The sequence below is a fragment of the Perca fluviatilis genome, chromosome 4 (genome assembly GCF_010015445.1).
Source record: "Perca fluviatilis chromosome 4, GENO_Pfluv_1.0, whole genome shotgun sequence".
In the NCBI taxonomy this organism is placed as follows: domain Eukaryota; kingdom Metazoa; phylum Chordata; class Actinopteri; order Perciformes; family Percidae; genus Perca; species Perca fluviatilis.
The window spans coordinates 43,985,284-44,007,063 of record NC_053115.1 but is presented as its reverse complement, the minus strand read 5'-3'; the positions used below and the strand labels follow the sequence as shown (position 1 = coordinate 44,007,063).

Here is a 21,780-nt window from a genome sequence, read left to right as displayed (position 1 = left end):
TTAGTATGATCAGTGTCTCCTCCTCCCATCTCTTAGTATGATCAGTGTCTCCTCCTCCCGTCTCTTAGTATGATCAGTGTCTCCTCCTCCCGTCTCTTAGTATGATCAGTGTCTCCTCCTCCCATCTCTTAGTATGATCAGTGTCTCCTCCTCCCATCTCTTAGTATGATCAGTGTCTCCTCCTCCCATCTCTTAGCATGATCAGTGTCTCCTCCTCCCATCTCTTAGTATGATCAGTGTCTCCTCCTCCCGTCTCTTAGTATGATCAGTGTCTCCTCCTCCCATCTCTTAGTATGATCAGTGTCTCCTCCTCCCATCTCTTAGTGTTCAGTCTCTGTGACAGGCTGCCAGAGAGCATTCCCACCAGATTACAGACTTCCTCCAGGAAACAGCCATCCAGACAAGCTGCAACTGGGGCCAAACAGGCCCATACAGGGCCAGATCTAGAGCCAGATACAGAGCCAAACAGGGCCACACAGGGCCAGATCTAGAGCCAGATACAGGGCCACACAGTGCCAGATACAGGGCCACACAACGACAGATACAGGGCCACACAGGGCCAAACACACAGGGCCACACAGGGCAAGATCCAGGGCCAGTGCCAAACAGGGCCAGATACAGGACCACACAGTGCCAGATACAGGGCCACACAGGGCCAGATACAGGGCCACACAGGGCCAGATACAGGGCCACATACAGGGCCAGATACAGGGTCACACAGGGCCAGATACAGGGCCACATACAGGGCTAGATACAGGGCCACACAGGGCCAGATACAGGGCCACACCGGGCCAGATACAGGGCCACACAGGGTAGTCTAACTCTACAGCAGAACATTCCCACTCCGTTCTCTTTAGGGAAACAACAACAAACTTTGAGCTAGCGAGCTACACGCTGAAAATGTCAAGTGTTGTAGAAAATGTGGATGTTTCAAAAAGGCAGGCCTGCTTAGCGCCACCCAAGATGAATGGGATTGGTTTAAAGAAATGCAAACAACCCAGAGAGTTGCCATGTTAAATGTGAATCTCACTGGTTGCCCTACATATATCACAGCTTCTCTAACACACTGGCTGATGCTACATTATGCTCCAGGATCCACAGAGAAATAACAGAGATGGTGACTGCAGAGCAGCGGTGCGTGATAACTCATCTCTAATAAAGCAGCATCACTTCTAATGTACAGCCGTGTCACACTCTGGAGATGGTCGTTTGCTTGAACAGATTCATTTAAAACTCTCTGTGTCAGATTGGAAAACATCAGTATCATATTTCATGTCTCTGTGTTTCTGTAAACTGCTTTGGCTCGCGTTGCATCTCCTCCTCCGGGGGATTGGTAGGAGATTACTGTATATAAATGTGTCATTTGTCCTCTGCAGCTAAATATTGCTCTTTCCTGAACAGAGCAGAAATAAACTGTGTGCCATCGAAGCAAACAGACACCTGAGTGACTGCAGTACATTTCCAAATGCAATAGCAAATGTTTAAACAGAGTTTAACCCTCGGTTCTCTTTTTCCTTCAAAAGTCAACAGCCTTGGAAATGTGTCTACCTTTCCGAAAAGGTAGACTTATAAAGATTTATTTTCATTAATCGCATAATCTGCCCACACACACAAACACACACACACTAAACTGTGTCAGAGAGTGGGAGGGTCGAGGCAGCAGGTTAATCATAAAGCCAAACTTCCTCTCACTATCACCTTTGTGTTTCACCCCCCCCCCCCCACCGCTGCCCTCGTACCTGCATTACCCAGAACGCCCGTCACACCTCGCTGTTCTCTACTACCGTCTTTATGCCCAGAAAACCTCCGTTTCCATAAATCATATGTCAGAAACGAGGGCACAAAAGGTTTCACGGAGCGAAGGGAACAGTGGTTATTAGTCCAAGGTTAGACTGCTCTCCTGGCAGGGCTCCTTCTTCTCAAAGTGCACCGCACGTCTGAGAACTATGTTCAATATAAGGTGGCGAAACAGGAAGAAATGGATGTAACAACAAAACATTGGCGACACGATCAGCGAGGTTTTTTAACAGCTAAACATTCATCGTTTCTGCAGCAGAAAGCCAAGGCTTCACGTCATCACGTTTACACACACTTTTAAGGAAGAGTTCAGCATTTTAGGAAACACACTTATTTGCCTTGTTGAGTCCAGACTGATACTCTCAGGAACAGGGCCTGAAATTAACACCCGACCACCAGCCAAATGCGGGTGAATTTTGCAATTGGCGGGTAACACTGTCAATCTACCTGCCACATTGGCAGGTAGCCAATCAGGGGCCCGCATCACTGGAAGACATTGATTGACACCCGGGGCCCCCTATTGCATTTTCATTACTCGCGACAATCCCAGCAGTCCCATGTGCATGTAAAATCAATGTGAGCATCAAAACTAAATAAATGACTTGATTACATGACTCAGATCTGAAATGTGCTCTATAAATACTGTAAGTATACCAAACCAAATAAAGATGTGTTTCAGTTCTGTGCAAGAACTGCTTCATGGAATAAAAAGTTTAATGAAATCCCTGCAGGAGTGCTGCTGCTGCTGCTGATGATATATAATCATTATCAAAAGAATCTTGTCTCACAGAAAACCACAAAACGGGAGTGAATGTTCTCAGTGATGATTGAGTTTTTCAGCTTTGTGCTCAGTCAGCTCCAGAGATCACAGGAACACGGACGTGTGAACGCAACGCAGGAAAGAAAAGCAAGGAAAGGAAAAGAACGAATGAGCCAGCACATTCTGACATACGGTAGAAATAATGGCAGTTAAAAGTTGCATTGTGCTCGTTGCAAAAGGGCTGTTTGCAATCAAGTCTGTCCTTCAGTTCCATCATATTGAGTTATGAGCCCGTTTTGGACCGGAGGTTACGTAGCGTGGTGGTGGGAGCTCTGTTCTCTGAGAGTTAAATAAAGAGACATGAATCTGAAGCTTGGCGAGTGAACGTACCGCTGATGGTGGCTCTCTTGGGCAGGATGGTGACGGCGCCCACGGCGGCGTCCTCCAGCTGGATGATCGGACTGTTTTTGGCGCCCCAGCTGTCCGAGCCGATCCAGAGGAAGTGACCCACCTGGTCCGCTCGCTTACTGGCATTCAAGATACCCCTGGATCATCCAAACACACAAAATATCTTCAGTAAACTGACACTAATTGTGTGTGTGTGTGTGTGTGTGTCTGTGTGTGTGTGTGGATGGGTCTTTCTGTGTGTTTGTGTGCGTGTGTGTGAGTGTGTCTCTGTGTGTGCGTGTGTCTGTGTGTGTGTGTGTGTGTGTGTGTGTGCGTGCATTTGTGCATACGTGAATGTGTGTGTTTGTGCGTGCGTGCCTGTGTGTGTGTGTGTATGTGTGTGGGTGCGTGTGTGTGTGTGTGTTTGAACATTTTCATCATCCTTTATATTAACCTATACATATACATATATATATATATATATATATATATATACATATATACATATACATATATATATATATATATATATATATACATATATACATATATATATATATATATATATATATATATATATATATATATATATATATATGTATGGTCATGAAAAGCTGCAATTAATTCTATTATTATTATTATTATTATTATTATTATTATTATTATTATTATATATATATACAAATAAATAAAGAGTGTCTTATAGTTGACCTGATATCCTCGTCGGAGGCGAAGAGGATGACGGCCCGGGCGTAGCGCGTGTCCAGCAGCAGACGGATGATTTTATCGAAGTCGGACGGTTTGTGGTGGTGAGGGATCTTCAGAGACTGAGCGATACAGATTCCACCTGAGGACACACAACAAATACAATCAACACATGAGGACACACAACAAATACCACATAAAATCACTGAGGACACACAACAAATATATAAACACAACAATGACATGAGACACACAACAAATACAATCAACACATGAGGACACACAACCAATACAATCAACACATGAGGACACACAACAAATACTATAAACACCTGAGGACACACAACAAATACTATAAACACCTGAGGACACACAACAGAGACAGAAAGACAGTAAGAAGAAATCAGTCACGGACACAACACATGTACTTCCTGTTGAAATAACATGAAGCGACAAAAACGCCGGAAAAAGGAGAGAAACACGTTCAAAAAAGGCGACAAAATGTCAGGCCCTGTTCCTGAGAGTATCAGTCTGGACTCAACAAGGCAAATAAGTGTGTTTCCTAAAAACGTTACGTTACGTACTTGCCGTCGAGATAAGACTCTGGGTGGGACTTAAATTTAAAGACATTTAAGAAAAAAGATCCGTAAAAGGTTCTTCCCAAAGGTTGGAGTCAAAGTACGATCGAAGGAAATTAAAAATGAAAAAGCTGCGGACTGAAGAAGCGGTTTCTTCTCTCTCTCTTCGCTGCCTGACATTTCAGCAAACTGCCCACGGCGAACGTCTTAAAGGTGTAAAAAGGACATCGCTATTTTCAATAAATCACTCAAATGCAAAACAGTCTGCAGCTTTTTTCTTTGTTCAGCATGCTGCGTTTGCCAGTTCAAATTCATCCTTCTGATCAAAACGTCTAGATAGAAAATAAGATAAGCTTTTATAATGACGTTTCCGAGCGCACTTGAAGGCAGCCTCATTTCCCGGGAAAGAGAGAAAGAAAAGAGACGGAGGGACTGAGGACAGTTCAGAGCTTGTGTTTGGTGTTTTAAAACTTCCTCGTGGCAGAGATAGAGGCAGTGATGTTTCCCGTTTCCTGTTTCCTGTACGGGACTCTCACACCATCTCAAGACACCCCCACAAGTCTGATCTCTGTTACATGACTGGCCCCCGCCGCATGTTTGCTTGCTTTTTTATTTTTTATTTGTATGTTTACAGTGCAAGACAAGTGATCCATGTGAAAACACAAACTATGATCTCCAAAAGTTGAGTCTGTCTCAACTTTATTAGGATGTGTGTCTGTCTGTGTGTGTGTGTGTGTGTGTGTGTGTCTGTCTGTGTGTGTGTGTGTGTGTGTGTGTGTGTGTGTGCCTTGCATGGCTGCCTTTAACCGTGTTTCTCAAAACTTTTTCAGACCAACGACCACTTGTTGATTGACTGAAAGTGTTCATTTTGAATATGTAAAAGAACAGAAACAGCACACAACAAATAAAAACGTAACCAATAAAAAAAACAAAAAAACAACGGACCAACTAACTGCCATAAATATCATCACTAACTCTCTGCAGCGCCAAGGCGCCGCCGTGACATTTGGCTCACGCCACATCTGATGAAGCGTGAGGACTTTTCACAGAGTTTGGCCTTTAGGAGCGAGACGAGCGCGAGTCAAATGGGTTCAATCCTCCCAGAATCACTAATCTCATCCGCTATTATACCACCAAAAAAGAGGGCGCTTCAATGACAACTTCTTCTGAGCTGCTGGACTACAGACACTTTTTTTTAACCCTTGTGTTGTCCTCCCATGTCAAAATTAAACGTTAACATTTTGGATGTTTTTGTCACATATTTCTTTTAAATGCTTTGGTCTCTTTTCAAAAGTTTTGTAGCATTTTCTGACGTTTTTGGCGCTATTTTTGAGTTAAAGAAAAGCAGAAAGTGTGGCCGGTTAGCTCAGTTGGTAGAGCGGGTGCACATAGGTAGAGGTTTATGCCTCGATGCAGAAGGTCCAGTGATCGAGTCCGACCTGTGGCAGTTTTCCCGCATGTCTTCCCCCTTCTCTCCCCGTTCATATCTTAGCTTTCCTATCAAATAAAGGCACCAAACGCAACACAAAAAAAAAAAATATATATATATATATATATATAAATATATATTTTGACTAATGGTTAAGATCAGAGGTTATTTATGGATAGTCACAGACTGTCAACGTTTAGTCAGAATAATGCTATAAAATTGAATAAAACACCCAAAAGTCAATGATAGTAATACTTTTGGGGCAATTTGGTTTAAAGAAACACTTTTTCTTTGTCTTTTTGTCTGCTTTTCCATCATTATTGTCTGTTTTTTTTCCATTCATTTCTCAGTGATAATACTGAAATGCCTCCCAATCATCCCTGAAGGCCGAGGACGTAGCAGATCACACATTATTCCCTCGGTTATGAACTCAGCGCCTTTATATAATATCGCTGTGACTCCTCTTCTCCAATTTAATCTAAAAACTGAAGCATGGCGGATCAGATATACGATGTACGGGGGAAGGAAAGGGAAGGGTGTGGGCCGCACATTTGATTCCACCGATGAATAAAACATCGGGCTGTGTGTGGTCTGAACTAATCCTTCCTGATCTCAGATTTATACCGAATCTCTCCGCAGCAACGCTGACTTACCGTCACGCCTGCTCGCCCTATCACAGCGTTTGAAAAATCAAAGTGGCTCGACGTGTAATGAAATTAACATGTTTGATGATGGTTTAAATCAACAGATTGTATCAGAAGATTCTCCTTTTTCTCACCTCGAACCACAGAGGCAGTAATAATAGATTAAAATACTAAAGACTAAAAGGGTAGATTTAGTATCATGCTGCTGCCATACTGTCAGAATCACGATGGACAGTTTAAAATAAAGGATCAAAATCATGCAGCAGAATCAGAAATATCAGCTTATATAGACAGACAGACAGACACACACACACACACACACACACACACACACACACACACACACACACACACACACACACACACACACACACACACACACACACACAGCCATTGAACAGCCTTTGATCTTCTCTGTGGAGAATGAAGAATCCTTCAGAGTGATCAGTGTTTTGTCCTATTATCTAACTTAGTAAATCTAAAGAAGCATCACAGATTCATCCGCTGCTGCTCGTTTCATCGTCTGTACAAGTTTTTCCCCTTAACTTCTTCAGGACATGAACACCTGTTTCCTGGGTGAAAGTCTTGTGTTTTCTCCTTAACTTCTTCAGGACATGAACACCTGTTTCCTGGGTGAAAGTCTTGTGTTTTCTCCTTAACTTCTTCAGGACATGAACACCTGTTTCCTGGGTGAAAGTCTTGTGTTTTCTCCTTAACTTCTTCAGGACACTGGGGTGAATGCCAAACATCCCCCCCGACCTGAGAGGATCATTACGCTCTTATACAGCAGCAGTCAATGTGCTGCTGACAGAAAAACAAAACGTGGAACGCTTAGGAATGACGTGCTTAACTTTTCGTAGATACGGTTCATGAGAACAGGCTGAAACGAAGCCTAACACGACGTTAAAGAAAACTGCTTTTGGAGAAAACTTGACTGCACAAAAAAAATCTCAAACAATCCTGTAAAATGTGCAGCAAGCGCGATGGATCTCCAGCCAAAGAACCTCTCTTTCCTGACCTCCTCTGCTCACTATAACCACTCCTGTGTCTCCTGTACCGTGTGATGTCATAAAGAGCTACGACTCATCGCTTCCTCTGCAGCTCTAACGACTCGTACTTCCTCCGCAGAATTTATCGGTACTACCCGGCCAAATATTGATCCAGGTGATCATTCTTCACTTAAAGTCTGTGTGTGTGTGTGTGTGTGTGTGTGTTTGTGTGTGTGCATGTGTGTGCATGCATCTGTCTGTCTGTGTGTGTGTGTGTGTGTGTTTCTGTCTGCATGTGTGTCTGTGTCTCTGTGTGTGTGTTCTCGTGCGTCTGTGAGTCTGAGTGTGTACTGTGTGTGTGTGTGTGTGTGTCTGTGTGTGTGTGTGTGTGAGAGAGTTATAGCCTCATTCCAGTCCAAATGCCGAGCGTTGGAGTTATGGCGTTGGAGTGTTGAAACGTGCAAGGTCGGAGTGGGAGGCAGCGGCGATGCCGTCAGGGCTCAACGCACGCAACGAGTCATCACAAACTCACAAGTCTGTTGCTCAACAGAACAACAGCCAGCGGTGGAAGAAGTATTCAGATCCTTTACTGCAGTAAAAGTACTAATACCACACTGTTAAAATACTCTGTTCCAGTAAAAGTCCTGCAGTGATAATGCTCCTTAACTAAAAGTGTGTAAATATCATAAGGAAAATGTAGTTAAAGTATTAAACGTAAAGAAAATATTCAAGTAAAGTACTATTGTTATTATCTCAACATTTGTACTTAAAGATTGTACTGGAGTAAATGTACTTTTACACTTACTACTAACAATGGTGTGATTCTTATTTTCCAGTGCAGCGTGTAATGAAATTGAGTTTTACACTACTGCCTTAAGGGGACATAAAGGGACTAAACAAAAAAGATGGGGGGGAAATGAATACTTTTGCGTTCTCTCACTAAACTTAATCCTAAAAAAAGGATTTGTAAATCCAGATTCAACATCAGTTCAACATCATGAAACTACAACAACAATGGAGCGCACACACCCATGGGAAAGGTCTTCAAAAAAAGAAATTAAGTAATGGCTAACTTTTGTTTTTTTCCCATAACGGTGCTAAAACGATTCTTTTAAAAACGGTGCCGAAACGACAGTCTTTAACATTAAAGGAACACGCCGACTTATTAGGAATTTAGCTTATTCACCGTAACCCCCAGAGTTAGACAAGTCCATACATACCCTTCTCATCTCCGTGCGTGCTGTAAGGCTGTCTGACGTCTCCAGCGGCATCAGGCCATAACAGAACAGGCAGGTGAATGGTTCCAGTAATCCTACTGCTCCGAATAAGTGACAAAATAACACCAACATGTTCCTATTTACATGTTGTGATTTGTAGAGTCACAGCGTGAACAAAAAACAACGTAACATGAGACACAGCCATCTTCTAACCGTAAACAAACCGGGAACTATATTCTCAGACAGGCTTGCTGTGAGCATATCACTCAGGCAGAAGAATATAGTACTTGGGCGGAGTGATATGCTCGCAGCAAGCCTGTCTGAGAATATAGTTCCCGGTTTGTTTACGGTTACGTTATATGTTACGCGTTTTCTTTTCCCATTTTCACAATTCGAACGAGTAGGATTTCTGGAACTATTCACCTGCATTTTCTGTGATGGGCTGTCGCTGGGGGCGTCGAACAGCGTTACGCCACAGGAGATGTATTAAGAGTAAGTATGGACGTGTTCTGTTTATTGTTAAGGCCATGTGTTCAAAATTAAATCATGTCAAAGGTCAGTTAGTCTCCTCTGTGTCTTTAGCTGCAGACTTTAATGCAGAAACAGAGGAAATATGTCGTTCTCCAACGCTTTCTCACTCCAAACTCGTAAAATAAGGACGCTTTGTCATTGGCTGTCACCGTCAGATAGGATGCAAAAATCACCCTTCAGCGTGTGTATAGAACGCCCCGGGCAGAGCAGCAGCTACACAGCGCTGTAAGATGACGTAGTATTAAGAAAGACAAAGGTAGAGAGTAGTATGTAGAGAGACAACGGTAGATAGTAGTATGAAGAGAGACAACAGTAGAGAGTAGTATGTAGAGAGACAGCAGTAGAGAGTAGTATGTAGAGAGACAGCAGTAGAGAATAGTATGAAGAGAGACAACAGTAGAGAGTAGTATGTAGAGAGACAGCAGTAGAGAGTAGAATGAAGAGAGACAACAGTAGAGAGTAGTATGTAGAGAGACAACAGTAGAGAGTAGTATGTAGAGAGACAACAGTAGAGATTAGTATGTAGAGAGAGCAGTAGAGTGGTATGTATAGAGACAGCAGTAGAGAGTAGTATGTAGAAAGAAAATGGTAGAGTAGTATGTAGAGAGACACAAGAGAGTAGTATGTAGAGAGACCCAGTAGAGTGGTATGTAGAGACGACAGTAGAGGTAGTATGTAGAGGAGACGACAGTAGAGAGTAGTATGTAGAGAGACAACAGTAGGTAGTGCAGAAGAGGACTACAGTAGAGAGTAGTATGTAGAGGACTACAGTAGAGGTAGTATGTAGAGGACAGTAGTAGAGGTGAGTATGTAGAGAGACAGTAGTAGAGAGGTAGTATGAAGAGAGACAACAGTAGAGAGTGGTATGTAGAGAGAACAGTAGAGAGTAGTATGTAGAGAGCAGTAGTAGAGTGAGTATGTAGAGACAGTGGTGGGAAGTGGTATGTAGAGAGACAACAGTAGGAGTGGTATGTAGAGGACAACAGTAGAGAGTGGTATGTAGAGAGACAACAGTGAGAGTGAGTATGTAGAGAGCAACAGTAGAGAGTAGTATGTAGAGAGCAGCAGTAGAGAGTAGGAATGAAGAGAGACAACAGTAGAGAGTATGTAGAGAGACAATAGAGAGGTGGTATGTAGGAGACAACAGTAGGGATTGGTATGTAGAGAGTAGAGGTGAGTATGTATAGAGACAGCAGTGAGAGGTGTATGTATAGAGACAACAGAGAAGTAGTATGTAAGAGACAACAGTGAGAGTGAGTATGTAGAGAGCCGCAGTGGGTGAGTATGTAGGAGGACGACAGTAGAGTGGTATGTAGGAGACGACAGTAGAGAGTAGTATGTAGAGACAACAGTAGAGAGTAGTGAAGAGAGGACTACAGTAGAGGAGTGGTATGTAGAGAGCTACAGTAGAGAGTGGTATGTAGAGACAGTGAGTAGAGAGTGGTATGTAGAGACAGTGAGTAGAGTGAGTATGAAGAGACACAATAGGAAGTGGTATGTAGAGAGCAACAGTAGAGAGTAGTATGTAGAGACAGTAGTAGAGTGGTATGTAGAGACAGTAGTAGAGTAGTATGTAGAGAGACAACAGTAGAGAGTAGTATGTAGAGACAACAGTTAGAGAGTGGTATGTAGAGGACAACAGTAGAGAGTAGTATGTAGAGACAGCAGTAGAGAGTAGTATGTAGAGAGACAACAGCAGAGAGTAGTATGTAGAGAGACAACAGTAGAGAGTAGTATGTAGAGAGACAACAGTAGAGAGTAGTATGTAGAGAGACAACAGTAGAGAGTAGTATGTAGAGAGACAACAGTAGAGTAGTATGTAGAGAGACAACAGTAGAGAGTAGTATGTAGAGAGACAAAATGTCCCTTTCCAAAATCACTTCAGAAGTGTATTCAGCACTTACTTGCTTCAGTGTTTGCATTAAAGTTCAACAAAGAATGGTTCACATCAGAAAAGTTCCTTTTTCATTTCTGTAGATGTACTTTCCTACAAAATCACCCCAGTATTCAAGAATGATTTATTATTTCCAAATAGAGCTATTTATCTCGTCTTTTTTCATATCGCTGGGAAAAAATGATATTGCAATGTCATTTTTTTCCAATATTGTGCAGGCCTAGTCTAGACCAACTCTATCTGTAAAGTGTCTTGAGATAACTCCTGTTGTTATTTGGTACTATAAATAAAATTGAATTAAATAGATGGCAGAAGGAAACTCAACAACACTGAACGAAGCATTGTGTCCCGCCTGTGTTGTTTCTCCAACAGAATCCCTGGTGTCTCAAAGGTCGGTTAGTCTCCTCTGTGTCTTTAGCTGCAGACTGTTGGACGTCCCGCTGTTGCAATCCCTTCCAGTGAAGTCAGCAATTTAACCGTGTTTAATCCAGTTACTAGCCAACGGCAGGCTAACGTTACTTCCAGGTGTAATGTTTGTGTTAACTACAGCGATGTGTCGATTGCCTGTAGCGTCTGTTTAGAAACATCAGAGAGAGCGCAGGACGTTAAGTGGTACCGAAATCTGTGCTGTCATGCGGTCCGGTAGATACCGGTCATTTGGGAACTGTTGCAGTTTTGGGTACAAAACCCCAGTGAAGTGTTTCCGTCTCTCCCCGTGTCTCCGTCTCTCTCTGTGTTCTAATCTGTCAGTTTGAAAACTCTAAACTTTCCCCCTGATGTACTTTCTGTGTTCCTCACAACGTACCCAGCAAACTTTATCTCCGGAAACATAAAAAACTGTTTAAAAATACATGAATTGAGAGCGACAGAAGAAAAGAGAAGAGGGCCGAAGAAAAGATACAGACTCAGAGAGTCCCATACTAAACTAAGTTTGTTTCCAATATCTTCGAAAAGGCGACAAAACCGTGACATGGCGTAAATATGGAAAAAAAGCGTCAATAACCCCGGGTATACACAGGTACTTATCTGAAGAGTAAAGGACGAATAAGTAAGTAAGGACAGTAAAGGGGAAGGAAGGAAAGAAGATGGAAAAAAGGATGTACATAGGGAGAAAAAAAGAAAAAGAGAAGGAAGGATGACAGGAAGGAGGATAGTTGGAGATTAATTTATTAATAGATAACTGCAGCTCTACACTATGTATGTTTTAAAGTATGTAAGGTGGGAAGGAAAAAAGAAACTACGTAGGGGAGGAAAGAAAAGACAGGATGAAAGACAGAAAGGAGGCAAGGGTGGAAAGGAAAGAAAGGAATAATGGAAGGATAGTAAAAGGACAGAAAAAGGGAAGGAAGGAAAGAAGACTGAACATAGGAAGTGCATAGGGAAGGAGGAAGGGAAGGAAAGAAAGGGAGAGAAGGAAGGAAGGAAAGAAGACAGAACATAGGAAATGCATAGGGAAGGAGGAAGGGAAGGAAAGAAAGGGAGAGAAGGAAAGAAGGATTACAGGAAGGAGGATTCAGTTTCCAGGTACACAGTTTTTTCACAAAAAAATGACTCAACCCGATTCATTATCTAAATAGTTGGAGATTAATTTAATAGTTGACAACTAATAGCTACATCTTTGCAGCTTTAAATGCATATTAGAACAAACGGCCGATATCCTGGCACGGTTTGGAGGATGTGGTTTAATATTTAAACAGTTTTCTGGAGCTTTAAGTTCTGAGATCACACACCGAGACACACACTCACACACACACACACACACACATGCACACAAACACACAGCATGAACGGGCTGATTTCATTTAAATCGTACGTATCGAGGAAGTGGATTGGATTAGAGTTTATTTTTAGTTCCCTGAAACCTGAAGAGTTCCCTGTTTTAAACGAGTACAAATATGTAGAAACATATTTTACAGGGTTTGATCAGATAAGTAATAAATGGTTTTATTCTGAGAGGGGATGAGTCAGAAAGACGCTTTCATCGTTTCACACTCGGGCCGTCAGCAGAATATCACACAGAGAGAGAGAGAGAGAGAGAGAGAGAGAGAGAGAGAGAATAACATCACACAAAGGTCGAAAAGAATCATCATAAACGTCAAAAAAAGCCTTGCAAAAAAGGATAAAAAAATGACGAAAAGAGTAACTTTTTACACTCGGGTTTGCACTGGCTGCAAACCTTTTTAGGTTGTTCGCCAAAAACACAAGTTGATTCACATTTTCTGGCTGTAGAGAAGAGCGTTGCTTTGTGACTATGTTCCCCGCGGAGGAAAACACTGGTTCCGCCCTCACGGATGTCCCACATATTGCCAGGTAGGCGCGTGCCAGCTGGGTGAGATGGGGTACTTGGGGCTTCTCTCCTTCCACCAGGACAGCGGGTTGCTGTCAGACGGGGGTGGAGGCTCACTGTTGTAGGCCATCATCTCTCTTTGGAGCACATCTTCATTCAGTCTGACTGTTAAAAATAAATTAGTTTTGTTAATGTGTTGTTTAGGCTACCTTTTTTTTTTATGATAAATTTTTATTATTTTAATATTTTAACATACAACATACAGAACAAACGAATGCACTCGAAAGGCTAAGTTTTAAATGCACTTTTTATATTTCCAGTGTAGGGCTATATAGCGAGTTTGAGTTGTTATGAAATGCACTCGATAATTTAAACGTTTTTGTATTATTTATTATTGAGAATAATATCATCATTATTACCTCCTGTCAAGTTTTGGCAGTACACAGCCCCAAAGAGGTCCCCCATCGCGCTAAGAGCATTCTTTTCCTTGCGCTGCTGTAGCTCCGTAGTCGTGGCGTTCTTATCTTGGCCTTCCTCTTCGCCTGTCTCCTCGCTGAGCTCTGCAAGCTCCCTCTGAACCTTATCTCCCTCTGAACCTTATCTCCCACTGCCTGCCGCGACTCTTGGTCCAAATGAACCAGCCGGTGAAAACGTGGGTCGAGGTAGCTGGCTGTGTTCAGTAGCATGAATGCATCTTTGTCGGGGCCATATCGCGCCTTCAGATCAGTTGACATCATTGTTTTCATCTCTTTCAGTCCTGCCGGGTCATCGGTGGAGGGCTTGAGTTGTGTCAGAAGCCCATTCTGCAGGGGGAGGACTGCTGAGGCTGTTGGGTAGTTTTCTGTTGACAGCGCCTGGGTGGCTACTTTGAACGGCTTCAGCACGTCTTTCACCTGCGGGACAAACACAATTAATAACAAGCTTATCCTAGCGCCACTACTTTAGATAGCTAGCTAACATGCTAGCTAGTAAGCACAGTTAGGCTATGTGCCACTTAACGTTACACAAAACACAAACTTAGCTTAGCTAACGCTAACTAGGCTTACGTGTTACTACGTTTGCAAACAGTAATGTTACATTAGGGACATAAATTATTAGACCCAACATAATTAGCCAACGTTACTGACCTTCTCCATCAGGGTCCACTCCACACTGCTGAGCCCCAGACGGCTGAGTTTCTTCTCCATTATCACCGCTGCAACAGCGGCTTGTTGATCAGCTGTCCGACAGATCATATCGTAGGTACTATTCCAGCGGCTGGGGCAGTCGTTGATGAGCTGGACTGGTTTGAGACCAAGGAGTGTCTGCTTGGACTCCAGGAGGTAGCTGTCTGTAGGGGAATGCTTGAAATGCTGAGCGGCAGCCTTCAGGCAACTGACTGTTGTTGCAACAGAACGCTCTGCGAGCCCTTTTCTCGCTGCCAGGTTAATTGTGTGAGCCATGCACGGGATATCAGTGATCCCCAAGTACCTCTCTACAGCATTGATAGTTGGTCGCATTGTCCGTTGTGATGGCAAGCACAGACTCACGCTCCACGCGGAACTCTCGTAGAATACTGTCGATGCATGTGGAGACATTTGCTGCTGTGTGAGCGGTTTGAAGCTCAGACGTGTCCAGTACGACATTTCTCATCTCCCAGTCCTCGTCGATGAAATGGGCTGTGACCGTAACATAGGACTCAGTAGCCAAAGAACTCCATCCATCAGTGGTCAGTGCGAGTTTTTCTCCATGCAGCATTTCCCTTATGCCACCATTCATGGTCCTGTGGCAGGGGATTTTGAATCTTGGCTCTAGCTCGTGGACGAAAGCTTGAAACCCGCTCCCATAGATCACGTTACTGGGCCTCATATCTTCGCAAACGAACCGTGTCAGCAAATCTGTCGCTCTATTTTGACGGGCATAGGGGAGGCCTCGTGAAGGAGATAGCATGGAGTCGATTCTGGCCTGCCTCGCCCCCGATCCCTCCCCCTCCTCCTCTTCCAGCAGTGTTGACAGGTGGGCTCTCAAGTTGCTGGTCGTCGCGAGGTATGCGAGTTTGGTCCTACATATTTTACATATCGCTTTATCCTTACTCGTGATTTTTCCCTGTTTCTTTGGGAAACCAAAGTAGTGCCACACATTGCTTTTCAAGCAAACACATTTACAAAAAAATAATGCCCAACAGGTTCGAATATTAAGGGATACCTAATATTTGTTTGAATATCTTTTTTTATATTCAAATTATATTCGAATATCGAAGTTCGGAGTCAAAGCCCTAGTTCACACGGAGAGAGAGAAGAAGAAGAGGTGTGTCTGTCTGTGTGTGTGTGTGTGTGTGTGTGTGTGTGTGTGTGTGTGGGGGCTGTATGTGTGTGTGTGTGTGTGTGTGTGTGTGTGTGTGTGTTGTTTTCCTCAGCTACAGATGAAAGGATAAAGGGTAAAAAGATGAATACTGCCTCGTTGATATCTGTTGATCTGAGTGAATCCTCCGGAGATAGATCAGACGGAGGACTCCAGGCTTTTTAGGATCTGAAATCTGGATTCTATAAAGTCTGCTTGAAGTCATAATCACACAAAGTCTTTAACACTTTGTACACATCACTTGTGTTTCCAAAGCAGACAACATGTTCGGCGAGTCAACACAAACAGATGTTTGTGTTTCGATGCTGCAACTTTTTTTCCTTTCCCTTTCAAAATCAAAGAAACGGGACGCAGCGAGAGATGGCCTGGCGTTTACCCGCGGAGCGTTGTCCGCTTCCTTGACCTGACAACCAGCGAGCTTTAAATGACTCAGCAGAAATGGCAGTACGCTGGGTGACAGTGATCTGAACATGCAGTAATATGTCTTGTCAGTAAAGACACTTAGACTCTAATTTTCTTTTCTTTCTTGCGTGCGTCTGTGCGTCTGTGTGTGTCTGTGCGTGCATGCATGTGTCTGTGAGTGTGTGTGTGTGTCCGTGTGTGTGTGTGTGTGTGTCTGTGAGTGTGTGTGTGTCCGTGTGTGTGTGTGTGTGTGTGTGTGTGTGTGTCAGTAAAGACACTTAGATTCTCATTTTCTTTTCCTTCAGCAGGAACGGCTTCATTCCATCGTTTTGAAATCAGTATGAAAAGGTAGTTAACGTCAGTCTGCGAGACAAGAAGAAAAGAAGGTTTTATTGAACGTATAGCTCGCTGACAGGAGGCACGGGGAGGTGTGAAGATGGAACAACAGGCGATAAAGTGAAGGAGAGAAACTGGGCAACTGGAAGATAAATTACGTGCTGAAGAGGCAGTAAATCGCAGAGATCGGCCTAAGTGGCTCAGAGTGTCTGAATACGATGGAGAGGGTGACGAAACCTCGTAAAAAGGACAGAAAGAGAGTCAGAAAAGAGAGGCTGGGATGGACAGAAGACAGACAGGGTGGAAGAGAAAGGGAGAGCAAAATAAGTCGAAAAAACACTGCGTCAAAATCAGGTGTTTGTATGTCTGTGTGTGTGTCTCTCTCTGAGTGTGTGTGTGTGTATGTGCGTGCGTGCATGCATGCGTGCATCTGTGAGTGTGTGAGTGAGTGAGTGTGTCTGTCTCTCTGAGTGTGTGTGTGTGTGTGTGTGTGTGTCCGAGCATAATGGTTTGCTGGAAAGCTATCAAACAGCTAACAGTCAGGATCGAGCCCTGTCCCTGTCTCCCACTGAGAGAAAGATGCTCAATGTGACTTTGAACCTCTCCCGTCTCCGTGTCCCTCAAAGCGTCCTCTGCAGTCTCTCCTCCCCACGCTTGGGCCTACCATTGCAGATTGGACGTTTAACTCCAGATGTTCTCATACCATTTAATACACATACTGTCCCAGACTGCAGTCTTTGCTCCTGATAACTTGTAAATAAAATGTAGTTGTAAACATGGCAGAGAAATAGCTTTTTTCTAGAAAGTCTACACAACGTCCGCCGCAGGATAAAAACACATCTCTTCTGACTGCACCTGAAGGCTACAAGCACACAAAAAGAAGAATTTGCACTAATATGTTGGTTTATTAGAAGCTGATGTAATTTGTCTTTGCGTTTCTTGCTGTCCGGAGTTTGTAGCTTCATGGCTGAATGCATTTATTGGAAGTCGCTTTGGATAAAAGTGTCAGCTCAGTAAAATGTAATGTATGTTGAAATAAACCACATCACACATTACGGCACAAATCTTTTTATGTATGTTTCAGCTCCGACTACGTCAGCCGTCTCTGACGTTGAGTTTCTCCTGCAAGTCTGTACGACGTGGACGTTACACAGCCAGGAGGGATGGCCTATGTTCTGTGTGGCGCAGATCGTAACTATACAAAAAAGGCTACATCGCCCCCTGAAAAAGCTTAGTGTTTCTAAAAGCAGCTGCCGTCAAAGCCAGGGAGAGAGACAGAGAGAGGGAGAGAGAGAGAGGGAGAGAGAGAGAGAGAGAGAGAGGGTGAGAGAAAGAGACAGAGAAAGAGGGAGAGAGAGAAAGAGGGAGAGTATTAGAGAGAGATACCAGGCGGTTCCAGCCAGAAGTAGACAGAAGCAGCTTCTCATTTCTAGCGGGCGATCATCAATATTCATACGTAAATGACAATTATTTGCTGCTCTAACTAAGATAACATTAGCTTCATGAGTTGGTAGAAAATGCAGTATCACATATCCAAGACGTCCAAAGTGTCCAGGATGATTGTTTGTACACGGAAGATGAAGATTAGTTCCAAATGAAGTCAAAAATCGAAAATAAACAAAGAAAGTCTTTACTTCTCATATTTTCCTTTCCCTTGTTTTTCCTGCATCCTCCTCCCTCTCCTTTATTCCTCTCTCTCGGTGCTTTATGGTGATGAGTGGAGAGAAAATAAACAGCTGTGGGGGCCGCGAGCTGCAGCCAACCCCCCCCCCATGGACCCATTCACCCCGGGGAGCTCATCAACCAACACCGGATCCGCTACAATAAATGCCAGGGAGAAGAATTAGCCTGGTTCGGAGTCGCAACACGCGCGCACGCACGCACGCCTGCACGCCTGCACGCCCGCACGCACGCACGCACGCACGCACCCACGCCCGCACGCACGCACGCAGAATATGTGACTCCTAAGGTTGGGTTTAAACACATTTCAACACAAAAACAAACATGACATGTATGCTGGCTGTTCATACAAATAAATATCCATGAGCTGATCTAAAATATGCACGTGCGCACACACACACACACACACACACACACACACGCGCTCAGACACATTACCGCCTCATAGATCCGTCTCTAAAGGAGATGCCTGACAGCCAAATCAATTCTCAAGCTACTTGTCTTTTAGCAGCTCCATCTGAGAGGGAGAGGTAATGACCCAGAGACGTTGGATGAAGTGAAAGTTTACAGACTCACTGCGGGCTGTGTGTGTGTGTGTGTGTGTGTTTGTTTGTGTGTGTTTAAGATGGATCTCTGTTTGGCAATAATCTTTGGCTTCAGCCTGCATGTCCTTACTGTGTGTGTGTGTGTGTGTGTGTGTGTGTGTGTGTGTGTGTGTGTGTGTGTGTGTGTGTGTGTGTGTGTGTGTTGTGTGTGTGTGTGTGTGTCTGTGCGTCTGACTGGATGTGTGTCGAGCCCTCGGTCATACATTCCTCTGGTATATAAGAGGGAAAGCACAAGAAAAAAAGACAAGAAAACCAACATTTTTACTGGCTGCATCTACTCCACACCAGAATTTGTGTTAATTGGCAATGCTAATCCTAGGGAGTCCCCAGCACTGTTTTGGTACGAAAACACCTAATAAAATCCATATTGTGCCACAAATATATCTAAATGCGCTTTATCTAAACGCGCTTTATCTAAACGCGCTGGATCGGGACTTTTGACGCAGTCAGGTTTAGGAAAAGATGGTGGATGGGCTTATAAAAGGTATGTTTATGTGACACGTAGGACAAGAACTACTCTCTACTGCTGTCTCTCTACATACTACTCTCTACTGCTGTCTCTCTACATACTACTCTCTACTGCTGTCTCTCTACATACTACTCTCTACTGCTGTCTCTCTTCATACTACTCTCTACTGTTGTCTCTCTACATACTACTCTACTGTTGTCTCTCTACATACTACTCTCTACTGTTGTCTCTCTACATACTACTCTCTACTGTTGTCTCTCTACATACTACTCTCTACTGTTGTCTCTCTTCGTACTACTCTACTGTTGTCTCTCTACATACTACTCTCTACTGTTGTCTCTCTGCATACTACTCTCTACTGTTGTCTCTCTGCATACTACTCTCTACTGTTGTCTCTCTGCTGTCTCTCTACATACTACTCTCTACTGCTGTCTCTCTACATACTACTCTCTACTGTTGTCTCTCTACATACTACTCTCTACTGTTGTCTCTCTACATACTACTCTCTACTGTTGTCTCTCTTCGTACTACTCTCTACTGCTGTCTCTCTACATACTACTCTCTACTGCTGTCTCTCTACATACTACTCTACTGCTGTCTCTCTACATACTACTCTCTACTGCTGTCTCTCTACATACTACTCTCTACTGTTGTCTCTCTACATACTACTCTCTACTGTTGTCTCTCTTCGTACTACTCTCTACTGCTGTCTCTCTACATACTACTCTCTACTGCTGTCTCTCTACATACTACTCTCTACTGCTGTCTCTCTACATACTACTCTCTACTGCTGTCTCTCTACATACTACTCTCTACTGCTGTCTCTCTACATACTACTCTCTACTGTTGTCTCTCTTCGTACTACTCTCTACTGTTGTCTCTCTTCATACTACTCTCTACTGCTGTCTCTCTACATACTACTCTCTACTGTTGTCTCTCTACATACTACTCTCTACTGTTGTCTCTCTACATACTACTCTCTACTGTTGTCTCTCTACATACTACTCTCTACTGTTGTCTCTCTACATACTACTCTCTACCGCTGAGAGTCTCTACCAAGCGTCCTTATTTTAAGAGTTGGGAGTGAGAACGGGTTGGAGATGCACACCCCTAAAAAAACAATATACAAGTTCAACCGTTTTAAATGTTTTCTGATCTTTACGTGTGGCAGCAGCCATGTTGAAGCATTTCTCCACTCAGCTGAATGTTCTGTTAAATAAGTGAATTATGACCTTTTTGACCCAATAATTACACTGTACGAAATAAATCATATGTAATAAAAACTCACTTAAGAAAAGAGCAGTCACACTGATTAAATGTAAGGAGAAAGTAACATCAAATTATGGCTCTTTTGAGACTTAATTCACACGTTAAATTAACCTCTGACCTTTGTGATATAATTCCCACGTTAGAGTTGAATTAGTTAGAACCCGACGCCAGAGATACAGAGAATTAAAATCACTTTGCTGCAGACTAAAATGTTTAAATGAGCTTTTTTTCTCTCCGTTTCTCTTGAAAAGCATCGAGTGTCAGAGTTCAACAAGAGATAATTTGCGGGGTTAATTGGGGGTGGGGGGGGGAGGTTGTAGCTTTTTTAGGGGCGGTTTTGCAGCTTTTGAAATTTCAGTGTTGAAGTTTGAAGCCTTTCCAGAGGATTCTTTTGTAGAAATTTTGGTTGCTTCTTTCAGAATTTTTGTCAGCTTTTTTCCGTGTTTTTTTTTTAGGATTTCTTTTCGCCTTTTTTGAGGGTCTATTTCCAAAGTTTTTGTCGCTTTTGCCAACATTGTTAGCTTTTTTTTTTTGGGACCTTAATTAGGAAAAAATATGAAAGAGTCAATGGAGAGATTTATTTTTTGATCCCGTTTGAATTGAGCCATGGATTACAAATATGATGTTCGTCAATTTAAAAGATAATTTTTCAACCAAAGAAAGTCTCAGTTAGCCGTAGGTTTGTCACATGACCACTTAGTTTTGTGTGAAACCGCTCAGTGAACTACATCTCCCGTCTCACACAATCTACCTCACCTAGCTTGATGCTCAGCTTGCTCGCTAGCTAGCTAGCTTAGCTCTGTTCCACAACACATGTAACGTTATCTTAACTGTGTTTTATCCAGTCAAGCGTTTTCAGCAGATAAGCAAAAGAACAAGCGAGATCCTCTGCTCATTAGAGTTAGCAACGTTACATCCCCGGTACCATACACACAGACATCGTAGCTTCAGACGTCATCCATGCGACATTGAAGTGTGTAGTCTTTCTAATTACGTATTATTGTTGGAGACTCATCATCCCTCGGAGAGACTCTGGCTTTGCTACGGGACTCTTGGATGTATAGAAAGAGCTACAGGCGGTTAGCTGCTGGCTAGCAGGGGCTCAACAGGCTACAGGTGCAGTAGGCTGGAAACAGATGTCCAGTTTCAGGAGCTACCAGAACAAACCTACAGCCTCATTTAGGTAGGATAGTGTGTTCTGACAGAGAGGTGAAGTCCCGCCCCATTTGGTGGACCCAAATGGGACCCTATTTTGTAAAACATATGTCCGGTAGCACAGATTCTCTATTACTAAAGATAACGCATTGCACACTGCGCCAATCGTAGGAAACGGTACACACTTCCTGTCTCCTAAATGGGTGTGGACAAGACGCAATATTTGTTTTCCCCACTATGGCCATGCCAAGACCCACCTTTCAATAGCTATTATTGGCCAGGCGTCCATGCTTACACAAGGTAATG

At 43.3% G+C, this 21,780-nt stretch overlaps 1 protein-coding gene across 3 annotated transcripts in view; it reads right to left on the bottom strand.

The window, feature by feature from the left end:
* LOC120558025 (metabotropic glutamate receptor 7) overlaps positions 1-21,780 on the bottom strand; it is a 212,058-nt gene that overhangs the window by 100,628 nt on the left and 89,650 nt on the right. For all 3 annotated transcript variants that reach the window (XM_039798846.1, XM_039798845.1, XM_039798847.1), the window contains exons 3-4: positions 3,656-3,791; positions 2,948-3,102 (exon numbers count right to left, since the gene is read on the bottom strand). In XM_039798846.1, the coding sequence (XP_039654780.1) occupies positions 2,948-3,102; positions 3,656-3,791 (291 nt within the window). The remainder of the gene's footprint in view (positions 1-2,947; positions 3,103-3,655; positions 3,792-21,780) is intronic.